At 44.0% G+C, this 15,232-nt stretch overlaps 3 protein-coding genes across 3 annotated transcripts; 1 reads left to right on the top strand and 2 right to left on the bottom strand.

The window, feature by feature from the left end:
* The first annotated feature begins 157 nt into the window (after positions 1–157).
* LOC100820899 (protein ANTHESIS POMOTING FACTOR 1) lies at positions 158–2,995 on the top strand. The gene is made up of 9 exons (XM_003567930.3): positions 158–328; positions 427–527; positions 1,139–1,312; positions 1,405–1,504; positions 1,617–1,733; positions 1,816–1,953; positions 2,049–2,130; positions 2,542–2,591; positions 2,666–2,995. Exons 1-9 carry the CDS (start codon positions 254–256, stop codon positions 2,789–2,791), a joined length of 963 nt encoding a protein of 320 aa, XP_003567978.1. The 5' UTR covers positions 158–253; the 3' UTR covers positions 2,792–2,995.
* An 854-nt stretch (positions 2,996–3,849) lies between these two features.
* On the bottom strand, positions 3,850–7,709 carry LOC100846401 (farnesyl pyrophosphate synthase). Its single transcript, XM_003567928.4, has 12 exons — positions 7,122–7,709; positions 6,346–6,370; positions 6,142–6,257; positions 5,972–6,058; positions 5,706–5,822; positions 5,533–5,621; positions 5,304–5,355; positions 5,133–5,228; positions 5,022–5,066; positions 4,818–4,907; positions 4,676–4,747; positions 3,850–4,288 (listed from the first exon to the last, which is right to left on the bottom strand). The coding sequence occupies exons 1-12, from the start codon at positions 7,260–7,262 to the stop codon at positions 4,160–4,162; spliced, it is 1,059 nt and encodes a 352-aa protein (XP_003567976.1). The 5' UTR covers positions 7,263–7,709; the 3' UTR covers positions 3,850–4,159.
* A 4,954-nt stretch (positions 7,710–12,663) lies between these two features.
* On the bottom strand, positions 12,664–14,752 carry LOC100846095 (myb-related protein Hv33). Its single transcript, XM_003567927.4, has 3 exons — positions 14,236–14,752; positions 13,997–14,126; positions 12,664–13,844 (listed from the first exon to the last, which is right to left on the bottom strand). The coding sequence occupies exons 1-3, from the start codon at positions 14,378–14,380 to the stop codon at positions 13,283–13,285; spliced, it is 837 nt and encodes a 278-aa protein (XP_003567975.1). The 5' UTR covers positions 14,381–14,752; the 3' UTR covers positions 12,664–13,282.
* Positions 14,753–15,232: the final 480 nt, after the last annotated feature.

Below are 15,232 nucleotides of genomic sequence, written 5' to 3'. Positions count from 1 at the left end.
GAGGGGAAATATGTGTTTCATACTCTATACATTTCAAAGTCCCGAATTTAGAAGAAGAAACAAGACATTTATTATAGGTTTATTTTTCCATTGCCTCTTTTACCGATTTACCCCTGCCTGGTTCGACTCATCGTGTCTTTCGTCTCACTCAGACCAGACCAGCGACCCATCAGGCGGCCTTATTTCTACACCAGAGTTGCCCTGCACAGGAGATCTCCGAAAGGCGGGCGGCGGCGGCGCGGTCGAGCGGGAGATGGCGACGTCGCTGTCGCAGCTGGACGACGGCATCGTCCGCGGCATGGCCATCGGCGCAGTCTTCACCGACTACGTGAGTTCCGTTGCGCGACCCCCCAAGTCCCCTAACCTACCTGCCTGTTTCTGTCCCACTCTAATCTGTTGTGATATCACCCTCGAATCGGTGGGCAGGCCGGGAAGATAAACTGCCTCGATTTCCACCGCAAGGAGGATCTCCTCGTTACCTCGAGCGAGGACGACTCCATACGCCTCTACAACATCACCAGCGCCACGTGAGTTCGCTGAGTCTGATTGGTTTTGCATCGGTTATGTTTAATTCTGTACTATTTAAGCCTCGGTGCATTAGAGAGATTGCAGAAATGCAGAATCTGGATGGAAAGAGCCTACTCTACTGCATTTTCGCTGTTGGGATACATATATGAGTGACAGTTTAGCTACTAGCTTTGTGTTGGCTTTGTGAATTTTGTCGAATTCTGCTGGTAGGCGATGCCGGTAACTTGCTAGTACAATTCAGACTTTGATCTTTAATGGTATCTTGTGGCGATGCTTTTGGTTGTGTCAATAAATTCGTGGCGATTTTACTGGACAAGTACAATGCCTTTAGTTATTGGTGCTGTCAACAAGTAACCTGATGTAGCATGTTGTCAGTGATGTTTGAACTGGTAATATTTGCTCTCCAATGATGCAGCATGTTGTGGTCTCCTATTGCCTACTCCACTCGTTCATTTTTACTTGTTAGATTAGGTTTAACCGGTTTTACGCAAGACCTGCATGCTGCTGAAATTTTGCTTTGTTTATTGTAGTTGAGGTATTGATTAATAGAACCTTATGTAACTTATCTATCTGTCTATAGCTAATGTTAGAAGTTGGAATTTTGTTTTAGGTTGTCGAAGACAACATATCACAGGAAACATGGTGCTGATCGTGTCTGTTTTACTCATCATCCGAGTTCTATATTATGTTCTTCGAGATACAATCTAGAGTCAGCAGAATCGCTTCGCTATTTGTCACTATATGACAACCGTTGCTTGAGATATTTCAAAGGACACAAAGACAGGTTTGATATATTTCCTTGCCTCCTTGTTTGTAGCAAGCAACAACTTCAACGGACAAATGCTAAGTGTTGCATTTTTATCTATCTCATTTCAGGATTGTTTCATTATGTATGTCTCCTGTGAATGATAGCTTTATGTCTGGATCACTTGATCACAGTGTCAGAATATGGGATCTTCGTGTAAATGCTTGTCAGGTTTGGCCACTAATTCCCAGCAAGACTCCGTTAATTGATCATGAAGCAATTAAATATGCTTAGTTTATATTTAGCTGAGCTTGCTTTCCATGCTTACACATTTAGCAATCAGGGTATACTACGTTTGCGTGGTAGGCCTTCTGTTGCATATGATCAACAGGGACTTGTTTTTGCCGTAGCAATGGAGGGAGGCGCAATTAAGCTGTTTGATTCTCGGTCGTATGACAAGGTTCGTGTTGAGCTTCAATTTGGAAATCGTATTTCTAGAAAGCATGGGAAATTCTTATATTGTGGAACAAAACCAATTTCAGGGTCCGTTTGACACTTTCTTGGTTGGTGGAGATACAGCTGAAGTATCAGACATTAAATTCAGCAATGATGGCAAGTCTGTGCTTTTGACGACAACTAACAACCATATATATGTTCTGGATGCATATGGAGGGGATAAGGTGAGTCAACTCTAGTGCACAGGTTAAGTATCTTATCGTTAACAGCATCACACCCTTTGCCTAATCTGTATTAACTCATCTTTGTAACTTCGCAGAAGTGTGGCTTCAGTTTGGAGCCTTCTCCTAACATAACAACAGAAGCTGCTTTCACTCCAGATGGTCAATATGTAATATCAGGTATCCTTTTTTTACCTGCCATCTTTCTTATGACATATTTTGAATCATAATAGGGAGTAACTCTAACAAAAATACCCACATCTTTGTAACGTACAAGTAATCAGTATGTTCTTCACCTTCAACTTCGGTGTAGCTATTTTTAAGCATGATAGAGGCACTTACACTACTTCCTTTCGTGTCCAATAAAAATTTCAAAACCATAGGGGATGATAGTGTATTTCATATGGTGGTATGCTCCCCATTCCCAAGTCTGGGGCCCTACTGCTGAAAATGAAGCCTATTTATAGGCTCATGTAAATATAGACAGAAACTTGGAAATTCAGTTTTCCTATAATGTTTTTCCATAAAACAATGATTCGGGCTGTGTGTCAAAAGTTATTGTTGAAAGCAATATATGCTATCATTTTTCAGGATCTGGTGATGGTACCTTGCATGCCTGGAACATCAATACAATAAATGAGGTACTCTTTCTTAAAAGTTGCTCATATTGTGTGTTGTAATTTGTCTTAGTTTAATTTTAATATCTCGTTTGCAGATTGCTCGCTGGAACAGTCATATTGGTCCTATCACTGCTTTGAAATGGGCCCCTCGTCGAGCAATGTTTGCGACTGCGTCAACTGCACTAACTTTCTGGATTCCCAATGAATCCAATTCGAATTAGGTCAGGGAAAGGAAAGATGGAACACAGAACATGCTAACTTAACAAAAGATTTGTATCCTGTCCTGTCCTTTACAGGATATCATGTATGAAGTGTCACTTGCTTTATTACCATCTGTGGAAACAATGATGCCGAATATATTGTAGCACCCCCTTTAATTTCGTGTGTAATATTTATATTCTCGTTATATTCTCTTTGTATTTCTACTGTTGGCAGGTATACCAAAATCTTCCTCTGGACTCTTCTTTCCTCTGCATTTATCTGCATTGAAAATCCGACCACTTGTTCCAGATTCTTTTGATGCTAGAACATGGTACACTTTACGTCAAAAAAAGAACATGGTACACTTCTGCTTAGAATATTATCAGCAGAAAAACCTATTGCTAAAACTCCTCTCCTGATAATCTTCATCGTGCGTTCCTTCTCAACACTGCTCTTATACAAAAGATGTACTTTCTCCGGTTCATAATTCTTGTTGAAATATTAGATGTATCTAGACACTATTTAGTAATAAATATATCTATTTTTGAGCAAATTTGAGACGAGAATTATGGAACGGAGCAATTAAATAGGATAAGATGAGTGCAACCTTAACGATCTTTGATTTCGCAGGATCCTTGTCCATGACAGAAAACCCACCTTTCGGTTATTGCCTGGTTGGTAGCGGTAGAAAAGAAGTGTACAAGCTCATCGTATCTACTCCACCAGCCCACCTGATCAGTCGATCAAGTACCACCTCTGTTCTTTTATGCAAGATGTTCTAGCTTTGTCCTAAATCAAACATTTTAAAATTTGACCAATTCTATAGAAAAATCTACCAACATCTAAAACTCTAAATTAGTTTTATTAAATTTGTCATGATATATATCTTCATGGTATGTGCTTATTTGATATTCTAGATATTACTATATTTTTCTAGTATATAAATTTGGTCAAATTTTAAAAAGTTTGACTTGGAACAAAGTTATCACATCTTTATACTTCTATAAAAATTTAATTGGTGGTGATGGTCCGTCACCTTCGGAACGCACGGGTATTGTGCTAGTTTTATAAAAAAGAATGCAGGGAGTGCTAACTTCCATAAACAATATTCTGTGGAATTAGAATTGCCGTGGAGATACAACAGCAATTCACTTCTCTAAAGCAACTAGGAAAGTAGTACATCAGAAGGAGAAAAAAAATAAGGTAGGATGCAAATTACAGAACTAGGAATTGCGGTCCATCAAACCCGAAATAGCGCCTTGCATCATTATTACCAGGAGCAGCAAGGCGCAACATACAAGCATGAAGCAACTAAATGATGAACCAATATCACTCTAGTCATCTATCAAGCATGCAACACTGGAACAGGTTCCTGTCCAAGAGGAGCCCTACTTCTGCCTCTTGTAAATCTTATGCAAGAAGGACTTCAGAACCTTCTGAACGGCAACGCTCCGCTGCGCTTCGATATCTGCGATCAGCTTCTTGTAACTCTCGCTCTCGTAGTCATGAAATACCGCCTACAATTAAATAATACTTACAAAAATGATTATGCATGCCATAGTTTGCAGACTATGAGAAATTCAGTAGTTCTTATTACAGGAGACATCAGTAGATTATTTTGGCAGGACAAGCAAGAAATAAGCATACCAGAGTAAATAGTTCTTCGAGGGAGTGAAGGAAGAAATTTTTGTTTGCAATTTGACATGAGGATAAATGTTACTTTGATGAGTACTCAGTAGAACATTTCTATTGGTATGTTGGTAAGACGTAAACATGCTTAAGTGAATGAAATGTCATGATTCTGATTCGTAATCTGTGTAAAATACATTACATTCATGGTGCTCGTACAAAGGCGATTATGGTCCAACGATAAAAATATAACATCATTAAGAGTGAAGGCAAACCTCTAGGTTAAGTTCTTTGTAGAGATTCTTCACTTTTGCCACACAAGCTGGATCTTTCTTTCCATAATTTTCCTGTATGAGTATTAACTGTTTAGATAACAACCTCCGTGTCGAGGAAAAATGTACTACGAAGGTGACTTACAAATAGGATGTTCTTTTGGCTTTCGTCAGCACGCTCAAGAGCTTGGACAACTAGCCATGAGCACTTGTAATCTTCAATGTCAGTTCCAATCTATGATAAGACTTAACATTGATCAGATTGCAAGAGATAAAGAAAAAAAAACTCAACATCACAACTGATGTTCATTCAAGCTACTATAACAGGTATATGCAGTAGAGCACTAACCTTGCCAATAAATTCAGGATCACCATAACAGTCTAGATAATCATCCTGTAAGAGGAAAAATCATATTAATGCTAAGTAGGACTAATGCTGTCAAGCAAAAGTAGGAGTTACCTGGACTTGGAAGTATGTTCCCATCTCAACAAGGATATTCTCTACAGCACTGTAGTTTTCCAAATTCTCACCGGAGAGCAGCAGTGCACACGCAACCTTTCATAAAGCAGCATATCAGAAAACACTCGCATCCAGTATCAATTATATAAAAAGATAGAATGTTAATTTTACCGGCAGATAAAACGAATAGTAGGCTGTCTTGAATTGAACAATTCGGCGGTGACTGCAAAAATATCAGGTGTTTGAAATTAACTGCAAATCAGAACTACCAACATATATATTAATAAAAGAAACAATTTGATCTAGAGTTATATGCAAGGCAAATAGGAGTTGAAGACTTATGTTCCTAAAATTAGACACGACAAAGCATGCAAAAGAAGTTATTACAACATTAACTTACACTCCTATGTTATATTTTGTTAGATCTTTTTCTCCCTCGTGAGTTGTGATAAGGTCCAGCATTTGACCTGAAGCTGTCTTGAACTCAACCTAGAAAAAATATGACAAGGTAATCAGTACCTATAATGATCTGCAAGTTTACATGAACATTTTTCAAACAGAACACATAATTACCTCGTTGAATAAATCAAGTAGATCAGCATAGTAAGGTTTCTTCCTAAAGTGAAGTCGAAGGATACGCGAAATATGGTTGCGAAGGATAATCCCATCATTTACAGCAATGAATCCAACCTATTTTGTTACAAAGGGCAGCATTAGAGATAATCTTTATTGGTAACAAGTGAAAAGTAGTACACTAAAGAATGTTCTCAGAATCAAGTTACTTCACAGAAGAAGTTTCTTATACACAAGTTAGAAAGGACAATTTCATGTTCACCAACCTGAGGCACCCTAAACCAACAAGGCTGGCCACGTCGAGTGTGCGAGTCATCCATGATATCATCAAGCACAAGAAAGAAGGCTTGAAGCTGCACAGAAAACAGCAAGCTTAAGGGAACAATTTTGAGTGTTTTACACTAATCAGAGCAACACCGAGGTGGGAAAGAATTACCCATTCAATGCACCAACCAAGACTGCTGGCAAGAAACATCTCCTCCTCACCCAGAACATCAACACCTTTCAACAGCTTATAGCTATCCACCACAGAGAGCCCACGGTTACACTTTCCTATCATTAGCAACAACGACGAATCAGAAACTCACTGGCTCCATACAGACTTTAAAAGAATACATGTCAGACAAATTCGTCTCCTCACCTCCCAGCACATTGTAGTCCAGCATCTGCTCGAAAGAAGGCAAACAAGTTGAAATAGCAGAAACTGAACTAATAAGATGATTATCGTGCATACAATCTATGATTTTCTCAAAGTGAATTCACAGAAAAAAGAGGTACAAATGGAATAACAGCATGTAGTTTTGTTAACCATCCAAGATCCAACTTAAGTATCTATACATTGATAATAAAAGGCAAATGGATTTCTATTTACAGAAGTTAATAATAACTGGCTTTGTTCTTTTTAAAATGCAACCCACTTTGTCGAAGAACGATCCCAATTTTTTTTTCCTTTTTTCAAATTCTGATCAGTAGTTCTAGCATCGTTCACTAAACTATAAGCAGCCTTCCACAAGAACAGGTACCAATTGGAAAGTATTAAATTCAACTGAACTGTACAGGATCTGCAAGAGTCTGTACTTGCTGATTCACTCAACGCCCTAATAACCTGTATTAGCACCCCCTAAAAAGCTAATCAGTAATCACCCCCTCTTAGTAATAGTAATTCAGCCGTCGCCACCAACCTAACGTACTAAACCCAATCAATGACCCGATCTTGCCCAAAATGAGGGAACCCACTGATCCAGCCTCAAATCTAATAAACCCCAGAAGAACCCAGCCAAAAATATGCAGATACTAGTAGTAATATTATGGAACGAAGCATACGCGTAGCGGAGTCCAGCAGCAGGATCAAACCAGGAAACCAACAAACAGAGAAGGAGCAGTAGGAAGGGAGTGGGGGGAGGGGGGGAGCATTACGCGGTCGATCCACTGGTGCGACTCGTCGGTGAACTCGAAGGCGGGGTCCCTGAGCAGCTCCTCCTTGAGCGCCTCGTAGATCCGCGCGAAGTCCGCCTTGGTATCCCCGCCCGCGCCATTCTTCACCGCCGCCGCCGCCATTGCCCCCTCGCACCTAAAATCACCCCCCTCGGAAAACAGAGCGAGAGAGGAACCCACAAATGGAGAACTCTGGAGGGGATGCCGCCTAACGTGGGACGGGGCTTATTTTAACGAGACAGCGATGGGGGATCAAGATGGCATCAAGCGCTCTCTCTCTCTCTCTCTCTCTCTCGGCGGCTGCTGGTCGTGCTCTCGGACCGGACCGGGGATAGCAGCCAGCACTCCCAGTCTATTTTATACTGCTACGGAGAGTCCTTCCCGGAGACCAGAACAGTAACCAAACCCCACCCGGAATTTTTTTTGTGGAGATCGGATCGGGAGTTCGGGACTCAGGAGGAGGAAGAAGACGAAGGAAGGAGACAGCGGTCAGATGCGGGAACACGAGCAAACTGAGCAGGGGATCCAGATCTGCTGCTGTGCTGCGTGGTGTGCTAGACTGCAAGTACAGCACTCTCCTATTTATATACGGGGGGATTTTCTTCAGTTCGAATTCCCTGCTGCTAAATTTAAGCTCCCAGCTCGTCGATCGCTGGCTGCTCTGCTCTGTGCCATGATCCCAGCAGATTTGACAGTCATCGTAATTAACGGTGATTATATGGCTTTAAAACTCTGCAGCCATGAATTCAACAAATTTATTTTGCAGCGTACAGCACAGCTTGCAGGTGGAGTGTGCATACATTCGTTGGCCGCGCAACTGAAGCTATGTTTAAGAAACTGACAGCGGGTACTAGTGTACTGCTCCCTTCACAAAGATGTGCACGGCAAAAGTCTGCAACGGCGACACTTACGCGTCACATCGTAAGAAACTGAATTTGGATTTACAGGAATTAATTCAGTCGTGTGTGTTAGCTGGACGGCACGCTAATCTCATTATTTGGTACGTACTGGAGAGCAGCTAGCGAGCGGTGTGGACGGTGCTGCGCAAGGCCTGCTGCTGTGCTGCATGTGTAACGGATGGTAGCAATAAAGATTAGCTGGGCGACTCGCTAATCTTAATTTTAGGGTGGGCAGCCGGCAGCAGCGTGGTCTTGAGTGCCAAATTGCCAAATTGAATACAGTACTCTCTTCTATGCATATAAAAAGTGTCATCCATTTTATACTAAGAAAATAAAAATAAAAACAAGTATCAAGGTTATTTAGTGCAAAATGGAATGGTCAGTAAAATTCAACCACACAAACAGTGCTTCCGTTTATAGAAGGGAAAAAGGGACGAAAACCATACATTGTGAAAGATACTGAAGAAAGCAATCTAGGACTGTGTAAAACTGAAGGTTGCATGACTAATTAAGCAAGATCATTGTCAATTTGTCATCCGATCGAAAACGAGAGCAGCAAAGCCCAAGGTGTTGTATCCATCACCCAAACCTCGAAAAAACGCTAGCAACTGATTAAGGGTGCGTGTCTCTCTTGCCAAACGACACGGATCTTCAGCATGGACAGCTAGCAATCCTCAACTACGGCGACCATTGGAGCAACTATCAGTAGCCACGCACTCGGACACATTAAAATCCTCGCTGAGCGTTGTTAGTTCGGCAACAGCAAACCTTAAGTGCCAAAAACTTACATAGTGGTTAGCTGCAGTATATCAATGGAAAAAGAAAACCTTAATATAAAAGGCACGAAAATAAAAATCCCTAATATAAACATGGTACTCTACATTTTTTACCAAATAGTATTACACGAAGTTCACAAGTCAGCGTTGTTCTATTGGCGGATGCAGCACCTAGGACCATCATTATAATCTGGTCTTCTGCTTTCTTAATTTCTCTCCTTCACGTACATAACTTTAGAAAAATAGGTTCATGGCGGCTTTTACCCATTGCAGCATTGTCAAACGAAATACACTTTTAATTAATATGCTTTCGTATATACGCAATTGACGCATCAACACGATATGATTGGACCACATACTGATCTTATATGGGCGGTGACGTTATACTTGATTGCCAAACACATGATGGCAGTCGGCAGTCGGCATATCCCTTGGCCATTGGCTCTTCAAAGCCTAGTTGGTGGACGTTGTACATGTTTTTTTAGCTGACGTTGTACCTGTTTTGTAGCTAGAGCAGCCATGTGACCATGTCCCGGTTCCATGATCTCTCTTTTTAAACAACAGTCTAACAGTCTAGTTTTATGTATTCGACAAACTGAATATAAATTGATCGGAAAATTTTGATTGTCAATATAGATTTTGAATAAACCAACAGTTACTCTAAAAATATTTGAAACTAACTTCTCTAGATTCACTCTATGTATCTTGATATTTTTCAAAATCTCTGTTGATGAAGTCGTAAAGTCCAAAACCACACAAACAAGACTAACGTACGTACATAGCCGCCCACCCCAACGGGCGAGAACCTGATATCGCCAAACGGCTTGTGATCCGGGACACCCCCCTTGCAAGATAGGTTATCAACCTGTTGAATAATTGTTGAGCTGGTGAGGAAAATGATCAAAATCATGGAATTACGAGACGTGAGATCCACAAGTTCCGCAAAATAGAAAATTATAGTCACTGGAACGAACATAAAGCCAGAAAGACTTATAATCCGTGAGTCGGCCTGCACTATCAGCTTATCAGGACACACAAAACCTAACAACAAAGTTAACAAAACAATATTTCTTCGGATCCGTAATAAGTGTTTTAGAGTTAGTACAATTTTGTACGAAGTTATTACAAAATCTGATACACCTATTATCAATCGGAGGAAGTAGAATATGCAATCCCACAGCAGTCAAAGGCCAAGGGATCGGTGGAGAATGGAAGTTGTTTTTGGTCAGGCACCTAGGCTTCTTTTGTAAGCAAAGCCTTTTTTTTAGAAAACACAATCTGAGACTTGAATCTCGGTGGACTGGTTCCACCACAAGTAACCGCCCAGCTAAGGTAAGCTCAGTTCACGGCCTTTTTTTTTTTTTACAGCTCGTAAGCAAAGCCTTGTGATTCCATGTTAACATATCGATCTCTTTTTTTCTTAGGGAATAACATATCGATCTCTGATTCCATGTTCTTCCTGTACCGCGGCCTTGCGGGCCTCGTGACTGTGAGTCGATGTAGATCCGACGAAGGACGGGCTGGGCTGCAGTACCCATGCTAATAACTGGTTTCGCTATATATATTTTTTCCGAATTTGAGGAGCCACACCCTTCAAATGAAAAAGATGATAAAGCACGGAGCCACGGAAGGAGGGTCGGTTTCGCTTTGTTAACCAAAGTGGACCGTGCTGATGTCAAGTTCTCCTACTCACCCAGGCCTGCTAACTGCTATGTACGACGGCACAAATCTCTTCTCAGACCTATTTTTTACTGGAGGCCCATTTCGAAGCCCTTTCGTTAAGAAAGCCCATGTCAAAATTCTTCGAGGCTTTCCCTTTCGTTAAGAAAGCCCAGGCTTTACTGGCTTGCTCGTCCGTGCAGTGTCAAAAGAAAAAGAAAAAAAAGACTTGCTCGTCCTCACTGAGCTCACTCCCGTTTTTCATGGCACACGTGCTGAGAGACAGACAGAGCGAGCATCAAGAGCTGCACAAATGCACAATCGAAACAGCAACTCATGCATCTTCACGCTGCCGCGCTCGCACTTCGAGTCTTCGACACGTGTGGCCCGGCTAAACTTTTTTTTTTTTGAACCTATGGCCCGGCTAAACTTAATACGGAGTACTTCCACAGTTCCACTAGCGGAGTACTGCGCCCCTTAATTCAAGGCGCCACATGAGCTGCCCTCTCGCTCTGCCTGAGCTGGTCGCAGGATCAATGGCGCCCCGCGAAAGTAGCCCAGTTTCCGGCAGTTAATTCCGCAATCAAATCTCTGATGAAACGCTAGCTGTGGGTGGTCTCGCCCGGCCGGCCGGCCCAGGAATGACTCGACCGCCCTTTAACTCCGTCCCCAGCAGCCCAGCTTCATTCCAGACAGATCAGGTGATGCCGAATTGCCGATGATGCATGGGAATTGAAGTATTGAACTCATGGAATTGAAGTATTGTGGTTCTCCAGGGCAGATGGTCAGCGATGAAAAATCTAGTATTTTCTTCAGCCCATGCACCCCAACAGAAGTCAGAGAGGTGGTATGTGCCGCACATAGTATGTGCGGAACTCAATATCTTAACCGAAACCATCACTGATAACTATTTAGGGCTGCCACCTCTGGTTGGGGTGGACAGATCAGATTGTTTCCAACATCTTATCGATCGAACATGTCAAAGATTGAATGGATATAAAGAGAAAGTGTTATCCTATGCCGGTAAAGAGGTGCTTTTTAAGGCCGTGGCTCAGGTTATCTTGGCATATGCAATGTCCGTTTTCAAGCTTCCTGAACAGATAACAAAAGGGATCACAGATGCTGTGACCCGTTACTAGTGGGGAGATGATGAGATCAGAAACATATGCTTTGGTTTGCTTGGTGGAAAATGTGCATACTTAAGAAGAGAGGAGGAATGGAGTTCCGTGATGTGACATGTTTTAATTTGGCGATGTTGACGAGACAATGCTCACCCTTTAGCTCGTCAGGCGGTTGGTTGGCAGGGTGTTGCTTGGGTTGAGGATCCGTCCGATTTTATTTCTAGTTTGCTTATGAACAATGTAGGGATGTTTATGGATCAATAAAGCTGCCATGGTGTCTTTTCCTTAAATTTTTTTTATCGAACCAGCTGCCATTGCGCCGGGTCGGCACCAGTTCCTTGGCCCTGCTTGCTCTCGGGCGGTCTTGCGGGACTCCGCGGCATACGATCGGCCCCGACAAGGACAAAACTGACGTGCCTGAACCCTACTATAGATATCACGTTGCCACGTTACTTGCCACGACGTCTTGCCACTTCGGTGCATTGCTTGCCGCCTGCTAAGTGCCGATCGATGTTTTCCTTCGTAGCGTAAACCACTAGCAGTTTCCGGTCCGTGCATTGCGCAAGCAGCTCCACGGTGCAAGAGCGGTGTACGCACTCTTTTGTCCCTCTCTGGCCCGGGCAGCCCGGCACGTACTGACGACGGAGTCCCAAGACATGATGCCCTTTACTGCGTCCTACGTAATATGCTGGACTACTTACGTTCTGATTGGCCCTGTCGAAAGAGACTTTTGCTGGAGGGAGAATTCCACGGGAAACTTCCCACGGAAGCTTGTGGAGCCATTGTTACTTCTACTTCGTTACTACTACTAGCAATTGCCGGAAGAATAGTACTCCACTATACAACAATTGTTGATTAGCCAGCACGGATGTCATGCACGGCTGCACTGCAGGACTAATAATTTGTCAACCGCCGTACTGCTGCTTTGCGATTAATTTCCTCTCCCCCAAGCTTTCGTGAAGCACAAATTTGAGAAAAAGGCTAAAGCGTGACAGAGTCAGAGCGACAGCAACCTGTGCAATGCAAGCAACACATACGGTCTGCTCGCTGTTCCTTCATCGCTACAGAAGAGCAGAAAGGTACGTACACCCTGTTCTTTTCTTTTCCTTTTCTGAGAAAAACAGCAAAGTGCCAAAGTACGTACACTGGGTTAATTATCCAGGGATGGTGCATAGATCACTAGTACTACTAGCTAGTGTGCAAAAGTACAAGATGTTTATTTTTTACAAGAGTGTGTTTAGTAGTAATAGTACACATTACACAATGATCGATGCTGAATGTTCTTCTGGTACTTGTGTTCTTGATGGACCTGCAAGTTTGTGATCCTCAGGCACCTATTGACACTTCTTGGTTCAACCAAATGAACTAAAATTTTAAAATGACATAATTTTTTGAAAAACTAGTTCATTTGTTTGAACTAAAAAGGATCAAAGGGTATCCTGAGGGTCACCAAGTTGCACCCCTAGTTCTCGATCTACCACTGTCCACTGTACCGTCTCCGAGAAAATTAACATGTGTGGTAGTGCTCTGCTATGGTACTCTGCTTACTTACAAAGTTACAATCCCCTAATTAACCTTCCTACGGTCCTTTAATTACTGTCGTGTCGTGTAAATAGTATATATGGGAGTAATCGGAAATTGAAGATTGTAAAAAAATGGAGGAGAAAAAGAAAAAACAGATCATGAGTTCAGAAGTATTCCAAGTTGAAATCGAAATGCGGCAGGCTCATCTGTTCTTGGCAAGGCATCTGCAGCAAGAACTTGTGCTCCCCCAGCGCCGCGTCGTCGTCGTCCTTGATCGGCGCCCAGTGCAGCGCCTCGCCGTCGAGCACATTGCTCATCTCGGCGCCGCAGCCGTTCCAGTTGTTGTTGCTGCTGTTGCTGGAGCTCTCCCCGTAGCTGTCCAGGTCCAGCACGCTGCTGTAGTCGCCAGTGACGCCCTCGAACAATGCCGGCACGGCGGCGAGGCCGTCGTGGTCGAACACGCCGCCGAAATCGGTCGCCGCCGGGAACGGGTCGAACACGGCCTGCTGCTTGGGATTGGGAGCCAGGGCACCGGCGCCGGTAGGCGGCTTCTGGTCTTCGTCTTCCTGAGCGTCGGTGGGCAATGCGTCGGGCATGGCCGTGATGGGCTTGTGCGTGGCCGGGTCGATGCCCTGCTGCCGGAGCTTCTTCTTGAGGCAGCTGTTCCAGAAGTTCTTGATCTCGTTGTCCGTGCGCCCCGGCAGATGCGACGCGATCTGCGACCACCTGCACGCTCGAAAAACAGCAAACTTTTTTTTTTCAGAAAATCGATTTGTCAGCTAACTACCTCACTCTGCTCTGCGATCTCTTTCTCTTCTGGCCCATGGCATTGCGAAGACCTGATTAAACGCATTTTGTTTGTCTGTAAAATTACTGACCTGTTGCCGAGGATCTCGTGGAGAGCAACGATGAGGTCCTCCTCCTGGAGCGAGAAGCTGCCGCGCTTGAGGTCGGGCCGGAGGTAGTTGATCCACCGCAGCCGGCAGCTCTTGCCGCACCGATGCAGCCCTGAAAGCACAGCACGGATGGCTCGAATTAGTTAGCTAGCCAAGGCATCAATGGCGGCAGTGTAAGAATTAACAGTGCCGTGTGGAGAGGAACTGGTTAAGTTGCTTGCCTGCGAGCTTGGGGACGGAGCTCCAGCAGCCGACGCCATGGCGGATGATGTGGTTGTAGAGCTTCTCGTCTTCCTCGGGCGACCACAGCCCCTTGCGGAGCTTGGCCTGCCCGCCGCCGCCGCCGCCGCACGACAGACGTCCCATGAATTAATTCCTCTCGATCTAACTCCGAGAAGATCGATCAAGGGCGAGGCGGCAGTTGCTTCCTTCTTCTCCCGGCGCGATCGACCGTTCGTTGCCTGCTGGTTATGCGGTCGGATATATATGGGGGGAAGAAGGGAAGGGAAGGCGTGCGTGTCAATTAAGAACCGCTCTCTCACAGTCGGCGAGAGAGAGAAGGCAGCTGGGATTGGGAGAGCTCAGAGAGCTGTGTGTGAGTGAGTGAGGTGAGGCAGCGATCAAGTGGGTTCGAAGCAAGCGCAAGCAAAGCTAATAGCTTAGTAGCGGGGCGCCAATGGATTGGAGCTCAAGACACCTCTCCGGCCGGCCGGTTAATTTGTTTCTCGCAGCCGGTGGTGGGATGGATCACATATAAAAACAGCGTGCCCCGTGCGCGCGCGCTCTCGGCTCTTGCGGTGTTAGTTGGAGACGTGACCATTCTCTTTCTCTGATTATAAAAAAAAGGAGCTCATCTTTTTCTTTCTTCCACGGCTCCACGCACGTACTGCTGCTAATAGCGACTTAACGAGACACTGATTGTCCTCAACCGCAAAGCCATTAATGCTCTCGGGGCCAGGCCCGGACCAAGACTCCAAATCCCCCAATGACCCCAGTGGTGTCTGTACGTAGTACGGATCAATTAAGGATCGCGTCACGGACGTACTCACGGTACTACTTCCCGTCTCAAAATAACTGATGTAACACGTCACTTATTTTGGGACGGAAAAAACACTGCTCGGTCGATTGCCCTGTAAAACTCGATACTTTCACGGCGTAGTGACCTTTCTTTTCTCAAGCTGATGGATGAAATCACTGCACATGGATCAGCTACTGATT

This window comes from Brachypodium distachyon, chromosome 2 (genome assembly GCF_000005505.3).
Source record: "Brachypodium distachyon strain Bd21 chromosome 2, Brachypodium_distachyon_v3.0, whole genome shotgun sequence".
Lineage (NCBI taxonomy): Eukaryota > Viridiplantae > Streptophyta > Magnoliopsida > Poales > Poaceae > Brachypodium > Brachypodium distachyon.
The sequence above is the reverse complement of the archived record's forward strand: the minus strand, read 5'-3'. Positions and strand labels throughout refer to the sequence as shown.